At 36.9% G+C, this 10,000-nt stretch overlaps 1 protein-coding gene across 2 annotated transcripts in view; it reads right to left on the bottom strand.

The window, feature by feature from the left end:
* The window catches only part of LOC106062710 (uncharacterized), a 45,314-nt gene that overhangs the window by 18,758 nt on the left and 16,556 nt on the right, over window positions 1–10,000 (bottom strand). For both annotated transcript variants that reach the window (XM_056017860.1, XM_056017861.1), the window contains exons 8-12: window positions 9,342–9,531; window positions 7,247–7,464; window positions 5,505–5,691; window positions 4,564–4,748; window positions 1,267–1,447 (exon numbers count right to left, since the gene is read on the bottom strand). In XM_056017860.1, coding sequence (XP_055873835.1) covers window positions 1,267–1,447; window positions 4,564–4,748; window positions 5,505–5,691; window positions 7,247–7,464; window positions 9,342–9,531 — 961 coding nt within the window. The remainder of the gene's footprint in view (window positions 1–1,266; window positions 1,448–4,563; window positions 4,749–5,504; window positions 5,692–7,246; window positions 7,465–9,341; window positions 9,532–10,000) is intronic.

Here is a 10,000-nt window from a genome sequence, read left to right as displayed (position 1 = left end):
ATGAAAATTATATCCGAATGAAATTATATCAAAGACAAATGAGAGATAAGAATGGAGAAAGAAAGTTAACAGATCTTGTGTAGTGCCCCAACCGTCCCGCAGATCAAAGGATACGTGAAAGTGAATGTAAAGTTAGATGTGAACCTGGCCTAACTAGTTTGTGGTCTATAGGGCAGATGATGTAAAGTTCATCTGTTTTTGTGGCCTACGGTTAACGAGGGTGCCATGTAGCCAGCACAACGACCAACCGCCTTTGCTTTTCCCCAACTAATGTCAGGTACCCATTAGAGCTGGGTAGACTCAGAAGTTGAAAATCCCAGTCTTCACCAGGATTCGAACCCGGGACCCTCGGTTCGAACTAAATAAGTTAATTGTTTTGAAAAGGCTCAATCTCATATTCGAATCCTCAAAAAAAAATATAAAAAAATTCCGCTATATAGAAAAAATGTTCACGAAAATAATGTTTATAAGATTACTATTCGTCTTAAAAATTAGGGCTAACATATAATGCATACTAATTAGCTTTTTTTTTTATAAAAAACTGCTTGCATAATTGATTTTAAAAATTTGAATTTTCGCTTTCAGGAAAAAAAAAGTCGCCCTTGCATCAGAACTTTGAATGGTCTAAAATATTGTGAAGTGGGATTTTCAATATCTCTTCTAGTTTACGAGATCTAATCGGGACAGACGGACAGACGGACAGACATTTCGCACAAAACTAATAGCGTCTTTTCCCCTTTCGGGGGCCGCTAAAAATGGCATAAATATTAAAATAAGCATGAGACCCTAAATAAAATAAGATATAAAACATAGTCCATTCATTTCATTACAAAAATTAACCTTGAAATTTGTGTTTCAAAAGCATTTTTACATAAATTCCTTCTTTAAACTATTACTATTAGCGACTAAACTAAGAAAAGAGGTTTCTCTTAGCGACTAAACTAAGAAAAGAGGTTTCTCTTAGCGACTAAACTAAGAAAAGAGGTTTCTCTTGGCGGCTAAACTCAGAAAAGAAAAGTCATCTCTAAGCGACTAATCTCAAAAAGAGGCTTCTCTTAGCGACTAAACTAAGAAAAGAGGCTTCTCTTAGCGACTAAACTAAGAAAAGAGGCTTCTCTTAGTGACTAAACTAAGAAAGAGGTTTCTCTTAGCGACTAAACTAAACTTTAGACACATTGATCTAAATAACAGCGGCGTTGCTGGCGTACGTTTCACATAGTGCGGTCCGCACCTTGCGACGCCACTGCTAGCTAATATAATTACTACCTTCGCTTTTAAGATTGAAAGATTCAGAGTAGACATTTAGTCTGTCCTCGTCAAATGCCGATGAATGCATACATCTGTAATCGCCAGCATCATAGCAGTCTCCATCTTGTACTGTTAGTTGAATATCTATGACGCTTTCATCTATAATGTCAACTTTCCACTGACGTCCGGGCGGGACGAACTGAAAACAGAGAATAACTTTGTATAGAATCAATATGAACGTTCTCATTTCTTTTCTGTTCTTCTCTATCTATCTATCTATCTATCTATCTATCTATCTATCTATCTATCTATCTATCTATCTATCTATCTATCTATCTATCTATCTAAAAATCTATCTATCTATCTAAATATCTATCTATCTATTTATCTATCTATCTATCTATCTATCTATCTATCTATCTATCTATCTATCTACCTACTTACCTATCTATCTATTTACCTATCTATCTATCTATCTATCTATCTATCTATCTATCTATCTATCTTTCTTTTTATCTATCTATCTATCTATCTATCTATCTATCTATCTATCTATCTATCTATCTATATATATATATATATATATATATATATATATATATATACCTACTTACCTATCTATCTATCTATCTATCTACCTACTTACCTATCTATCTATCTATCTATCTACCTACTTACCTATCTATCTATCTATCTATCTGTCTATCTATCTATCTATCTATCTATCTATCTATCTATCTATCTACCTATCTATCTATCTATCTATCTACCTACCTACCTATCTATCTATCTATCTATCTATCAATCTTTCTATCTATCAATCTTTCTATCTATCTATCTATCTATCTATCTATCTATCTCTCTATCTAAAAATCTATCTATCTATCTTTCTATCTATCTATCTATCTATCTACCTATCTATCTATCTACCTACCTACCTATCTATCTATCTATCTATCTATCTATCTATCTATCTATCTATCTATCAATCTTTCTATCTATCTATCTATCTATCTATCTATCTATCTATCAATCTTTCTTTCTATCTATCTATCTATCTATCTATCTATCTATCTATCTATCTATCTATCTATCTATCTATCTATCTATCTATCTATCTATCTATCTATCTATCTAAAAATCTATATATCTATCTTTCTATCTATCTATCTAAATATCTATCTATCTGTCTATCTATCTATCTATCTATCTATCTATCTATCTACCTACTTAGTTCCGTATCTACTAGCCTAGCTCTAAGCCAATATATTTGAACTTGCTAGTTCCGTATCTACTAGCCTAGCTCTAAGCCAATATATTTGAACTTGCTAGTTCCGTATCTACTAGCCTAGCTCTAAGCCAATATATTTGAACTTGCTAGTTCCGTATCTACTAGCCTAGCTCTAAGCCAATATAATTGAACTTGCTAGTTCCGTATCTACTAGCCTAGCTCTAAGCCAATATATTTGAACTTGCTAGTTCCGTATCTACTAGCCTAGCTCTAAGCCAATATATTTGAACTTGCTAGTTCCGTATCTACTAGCCTAGCTCTAAGCCAATATATTTGAACTTGCTAGTTCCGTATCTACTAGCCTAGCTCTAAGCCAATATAATTGAACTTTTATAAACCAATGTATAAATGTAGTCTACTTTTTGCATGTTAGACGACCATCTTTTCTTCACTTTGGGGAAATATTACAGAGATACATCTAGTCTGTTGAACATGAATCGTCCATGAAGCACATTATTGCGAACGACGTTCTATGAGTTTCATTTATTTGTTGATTCAGATATTGATACAAGAAAGTCTTTTATTAGCTCAATGCGTACTTTTCTGTCTTAATTTTTATTGTTTTTCTATGTCACTTAGAGCCACCCTATTTACATTGCCTAGGGCCTACAATTACCCTTCCGGCATTGCTAACAATCTATCTTCTATCTATATTTCTACCTACCTAGCTACCTACCTACGTACGTACCTACCTACCTACAATCTTCCTACCTACCTACCTAAACTTTCCTTTCTACCTTACCAGCCTACCTACTGTCCTACCTACCTATGAACCTACCTATCTACCTTTCTACGTATCTAACTACATGTCTACCAACCTACCTACGTACATACCTACGTACATACGTACCTACCTACGTACTACCTACGAACTACCTACGTACCTACATACGTACCTACGTACCGAATCAGAAACCCCATACTAGCGAAGTATGCTGAGAATTACTCCCTTAGATCACGGAAGCGGGCAGTGAGTTGTAAGGTCGCCTTGTCCCCGTAAAAGGACAGCCCTAATGCCTCACATAAACCAGTTATCTCTCATTTTCTTGTCCCGATCGTCCCTCATGAAAAACGCGACATTCGTAAAGATACTGGTCTACTGTTTCGTTGTCTACGATGCAGTGGCGGCACCGTGTGTCGTAGTTCTCCCTAAACCGTCCAAAGTACGCGCCTATTGGACAGTGTCCGACTCGAAACTAGGCTAGGACGGCCTGTTCCGCACGGCTGAGCTCCCATCTGGTCTACTCAAATGCTTATGAAGCTCTCAGCCCTTATCGGACGCTACCTACGTACCTACCACCTACCTACATACCTACCTACCTACCTACCTATCTATCTATCTATCTAAGACATTAGCTACATAGGTTTTATGTACAGACATTTGATAGTTTTCTGGAATTCCAAATCTCTTTTTAACAAACTTTTTTTCTTTGCTTTCCTCGTTGAACATTGTGCCTCAGTTTTTACACGCCACTCGCCACGGTCACTTGCTAATTATTTAATGGCTTCCCAGCTCTTTCCTGTCATCCCAGCATCATCTAGTACACTGCGTCGCCCTGTTCTTTTAGGTCTAACTCTACGTCTTTTTCCCTGTCTAGCTCTGTTGCTGTTATCTTTTCTAAGGATGTGACCAAACCATCTCCACTTCCTCTCTAAGATCTGCACCTCTATATCTTTCTGTCCACTCATCACCCACAGTTTTGTGTTTTCTACTTCTTATATACAATTTTGTCTATTTTTCAGGAAATTTATATGAGTTTTCAGGAGATTTTTAATAGTTTTAGGAGATTTGAAGCTCTTTTTGATATATTTTACAATTACAGGAGATTTCCAGAGGCCTTGGAAAATCAGGAGGCTGAAGACTCCCTGTCATTATATATAAGTTATTATAGTTTAATTTAATAATTAACACCTACAATTAGAGCGGGGCCTATGAACGTGCGGGGCCCACTGCGAACTCATAGGTTGCGGTGGCCTAAGTCTGGCCCTGCTTTTAATCACTAGAAATTTAATAAAGCACTTACCGATTTAATCGCAGAGTCTGTGCTATAGGGGCAATACAACGCCATTGGTACGTACTCGGAGCTCCCCGCCAGCTTTCTTTGTATTGCCAAATAGTTGCCCTTCTGACTGAACTTCAGAATGTCGCACTGGACCTCGAAGGTCGCCCCAGGCCTGACAATGTCCATGTTGACTCGCGGCTGTTTAGCTGTGATGAAATGACCGAAACTTAGCAGAAAAGCAAGCAGACATTTAATCAATGACCAAACAGCCATAAGGAGAACAGAAGAGACGGAGAAAGAGAAAAAGGACGAGTGAAAAAAAAAATCAAGGCGAAATAGAAAGAAAGAGAAAACGAGGGGGAAAAATCTAAGGTGAAGAACCGCACAATCACTGCTCTATCTCACAATACAGGCAAAGTTTTTGAGCAAAGTTTCTTTTCCAGATTAAACAAATTTGATTACCAATCATTTATTAGCTAATTGGCTAGTTTTCTTTTTTATCGATTTGTATATTTCTATCGACTATTGATAATTATTCAAAATTTCAACTTTCTGCTTTGTAATACGTTTTCATTTGAGTGTCTTTTTTTTTTTTTTTTTTAACTATTTTTTTTTTTTAGCTTTTTTCCTAACCCCAAGAATATTTTATTCTTTAATTTCTTTAAGTTGCAATTTTGGCAGCTTATTTTGTAAGCCAAATATTTATTGTAGAAGGAAAAAAAAATTGACAAGCAAAATGTAAAAATATTTAAAAAAAAACAGATAGAGTAATGCTTATAATAACTGCAATCCTATCATTTGGTTTGTATAGATGTGTAGTTATTATCATGATGCGATATGATCATATTTTACTCTGTGCGATTTGAAATACATTTAATAATTGTTTTTGTTTAGCTTTTAGATTTCTGAATGTTTTATGGTAATGAGTTTTTATAATAGATTATGTAGTATCTTTTCCTTACGTTTAGCAACAAGACTTTGGTTGTATGAATAATACGTGCGGATGTAATCCATATAGTTACATCTGTATATTCCAGCGTCTGAGTAGGTCGCGTCCTTCATGACAATGACGATTTTGATACTATCTCTGTTGTTGTCTGCGACATCACCGATGAAGTCGATTTCCCAGCTCCGTCCTGGTGGTATTTTCTGTATAAAGACATCAATGTACTTGTATATATTGGTATAACTCTTGGTGCTTGAAGAGCGGTGGTAGAGCGGTTTAGCACTTGGCTTCTGAACCTAGGGTCCTGGGTTCGAATTTCAGTGAAAATTGGGATTTTTTTAACTTCAAGATTTTTAGGGCGCCCGTGAATCGACCCAACTCTTACGGGTACCTGACTTAAGTTGGGGAAAGTGGAGGCGGTTGGTCGTTGTGCTGGCCACATGACACCCTGCTAGTTAATCGTTTGCCAAATAAACAGATGAAATTAGCATCATCTGCCCTTTAAATCATAAGGTCTTAAATGAGAAGTCTATTTAGTGGACAGTGTCTTTTTGAAATACAAAGATATTTATAGCACCTCCTTCCCATAGTTCGTCCTCTACTCAATGATAATGACTAGTTATTCTCAACATACTCGATGATTATGACTAGTTATTCACCATATACTCATGATTATAACTAGTTATTCTTAATATACTCAATGATTATGACTAGCTATTCTCTATATACTCAATGATTATGACTAGTTATTCTCAATATACTCAATGATTATAACTGGTTATTCTCAATATACTCAATGATTATGACTAGCTATTCTCTATATACTCAATGATTATGACTAGTTATTCACCATATACTCAATGATTATAACTAGTTATTCTCAATATACTCAATGATTATGACTAGCTATTCTCTATATACTCAATGATTATGACTAGTTATTCTCAATATACTCAATAATTATGACTAGTTATTCTCAATATACTCAATGATTATGACTAGCTATTCTCTATATACTCAATGATTATGACTAGTTATTCTCAATATACTCAATGATTATTACTAGTTATTCTCAAAATGCTCAATGATTATGACTAGCTATTCTCTATATACTCAATGATTATGACTAGTTATTCTCAATATACTCAATGATTATTACTAGCTATTCTCTATATACTCAATGATTATGACTAGCTATTCTCTATATACTCAATGATTATGACTAGTTATTCCAACAAGTACAGTTGACAGGGCAGAGTTTATGACCTCTGGTATCATCTAATACCGTTTATTTTAGTTTTTTTTAAGAAAAATATATTTTTTTTAAATTTAACAAAAAGCTTATCCAAGAGAAAAACTCAAAAATTACAGCCTTATTTCCCAAAATTTATTTACATTTTCGATACCAAACACAATTAATGATATACCACTATTTAATTAACTGATTGGTTATTTTTTTTTTTTTTTACGGACTCTTGTTTTGGCAAGAAAAAATAATATTTGTGCAAAGTTTCAACTTGATCCGAAAATGGAGAGTGGAAGAAATAAGTTTAGTGTTTAGGGTGCTCGACATCTGAACCAGACAGAGTTGATGTAAGCTTAGCAATTACCTATAATTTTACCTATCCCTTAGTCTACTGGACCGTTGGGGCACCATGCAAGACTCGTCGACCGTCTTTCTCCGTTTCCTCCCTGTCCTTTACCTTAGTTTTGCCTTTCAGCTTAGCAAATAGCTAAATGTCTAGTGGCCCATCTCACCATTACGTGTTTGCTGGCCTCATCGTGATTGAAAGGAAATGACTTGGCTATTTCTGAGAAGCTGTCTTGCCCCGCGGGCTTCCATTCAGCGGTCAGAGAGTTAAGATAGGGATAGTCGGGGTAGTCTTCTGGTTTAAACTTCTTCACATCACAGACCACGGTAAGCATATCATTCTGCCCGACGCTGTTCTTGTTGACTATTTGACTTTCAAGTGTGTCTGGGACAGAAATTAAAAAACAAAAATACAGAGTGACCATTAAGGGAATTGTATCAGTCAGTGAAGATAAACGAACAGGACATGGCTGCCTGGTCGTACGGTTTGCGCGCTGGACTGTCGTTCAGATTTATCGATGGTCCAGGGTTCAAACCCTGCCCGCTCCCATCCCCCGTCGTCCTGCGTGAGGTTTGGACTAGGAAGTAATTATCTTCAACTTTGAAGGAACATCCGAGACATGTAAAACATTTTACAAACATTTTTACATATTATATATAGTTCGACCAAAACATGGTTCAATGATGACCACTTTTGTTATCCAGGGGGCTGAGGACTTTCAACTGGGGTTTTGTGCCTCCTCATGTGGCTGGTGAGACCTATGTGAGCCCGGAATGTTCGAATGCACACTGGGCAGGTTATTCCAGCTGGAGCTAGTGTCATTGGCCTTGCTTTTTTATCTGACGCATTTCTTGCCAGCGTTGTTCTCTATTCATCAGCTATTTGTGCGCTAGTTTTCACAGCTCGACGCCATGATGCTCTGTCTTGTGCTTCTGTCTCCCAGGTGCCTGGGTCAATATGGAAGATTTTCAGAGAAGCTTCTCTACATCGTATCAACATGTCGTCCATCACTCGTGTGGAACGGTGCTCTGGTGCGCACCACGATCGAAAGCGTGAGCAGAGTTATAGAAATATATTTAGAACAATCATGGCGTGGACTAAGAAACATTTTAACAATCTTGTCAATAAAAGTTTACTATTCACTGAGGCTTACACTAAAAAAAAAACAAAAAAACATCATTGTTTTAGCGAATAGAGAGTGTTGATGGAAAGTTACTTTCAATTCCGAAACTCGCATGATATTGTATATAACCCCGTTTTTAGGTATATTGTATACAGCAGGAAGAGTTATGCCCATTTTAATAATAATTATAGCTTTTATATAGCGCTACTTTCATGCTTATAGCATGCTCAGAGCGCTATGGTTCAATCTTATTTGTGGACCAGTGGGGGGAGGGAGTATCTGTGAGAAGGTTTTTCCGTGCTGCCTTTAGGCGCTCAGTAAACACAACTCTGCCCGAGACGGGTGTCGAACCTCAAGCCCCCTTCATAGGTAGCCAGGACAAGCCAAGTTCAAGCGTACTTAGCCTCTCGACCACACATCCCAACTCTTAGGGGACACTAGTTTGTGTGCTAAAATGGCTGATGAAAGAAGTTCATTATTTGTTTATATTATGAAAGTGTTGTCATTTCATTTCAAGTATCTATCTATCTTTTATGCTAGTGAGTCTTGGACTCTGAATGCAGAGCTAGAGAGGAGGATCCTAGCAATGGAATCGAGATGCTAGAGAAGGATCCTAGGATCCTAGGTATCACATTCAAAGACCGCATCACAAACCAAATCACTAGAGACAGGGTTACTGCAGCGACTGGACTCCATGACCTGCTTTCTATCTTTAAAAAAAACAAGCGCAAGTTAAAACTCTATGGCCATATTACAAGGTCTTTGGGGCTAGCAAAGACCTTCCTTCAGGGAACAGTACCAGGAAAAAAAAGAAGAGGCAGACAAAGAAAGCGATGGGAAGAAAAGAGAGAGTGGAATGGAGAAAGACGGTCGACAAGTCTTGCATAGTGACCCAGCGGTCCAACAGACTGAGGGATAGGAGAGAGAGAAGTAAGAGAGAGAGTGAGAGAACTAGATGTGTGTAAGAGGAGATAAGTGTGAGAGAAAGGTATCATTATAGAGAGACAATGAGAGCAGGGCAGTATGTATGGCCTAGAAAACTGTATAGATGCCTAGGCCTCAGCCTCAATGAGAGGCCTAACCAAAACAAAAATTAAACTAAATAAAATGAAAGAATGCATTTTAAATGTCCTCTTACCTCCAGCCCGTAAGTACACAGCATCAGAGTAGTGGATTGAATAATCTTCGGCTAAATAGGAACATCTGTACAGACCCACATCCGTATAGCTGCCATCATTCACAACTATAACTAACTTAATGGTATCTCTGTTGGTGTTTGTATCAGAACCAGAAAACTGGACATTCCACTGACGTCCAGGGGGTGTTTTCTGGGGAAAGAAAAAGGGAGTGAATTTCAATTTGATCTTCATTTGAAACTCACGAGTTACTCATCTTTTTATAAATATAAATCAAAATAATGTGAACAGTCATTTTACATTTGGGTAACAATCAATGAATGTTTATAATGAGCTCACCATGCTATAATATAACATAAATGTAATAAACAAACATGGAGAATTTTCGGAAGATGTGGTAAAGTTTGAAGTTAGCGACACCCTGAGGTAACCGCACAGGAAAACTCCGACCTTAGTGACGCCACTGGTCGGACTCGTTGTTTGAAGCTGGTTAATTGTTTGTATTTCTCACAGTCGTAATAATTTTACGTGTACATATTTATTTATTGCATTAACTTATGTCCATCATGTGTTGACATTATTATCTCTACATTACTCAATTGATCATTGAAGCATCTCTTCTCATCTGCCCCTTGACTCTCCTCGTAAGGTTGCAGCGACT

The sequence above is a fragment of the Biomphalaria glabrata genome, chromosome 18 (genome assembly GCF_947242115.1).
Source record: "Biomphalaria glabrata chromosome 18, xgBioGlab47.1, whole genome shotgun sequence".
Classification (NCBI taxonomy): Eukaryota; Metazoa; Mollusca; class Gastropoda; family Planorbidae; genus Biomphalaria; species Biomphalaria glabrata.
This window is presented reverse-complemented; position numbering and strand designations above follow the sequence as displayed.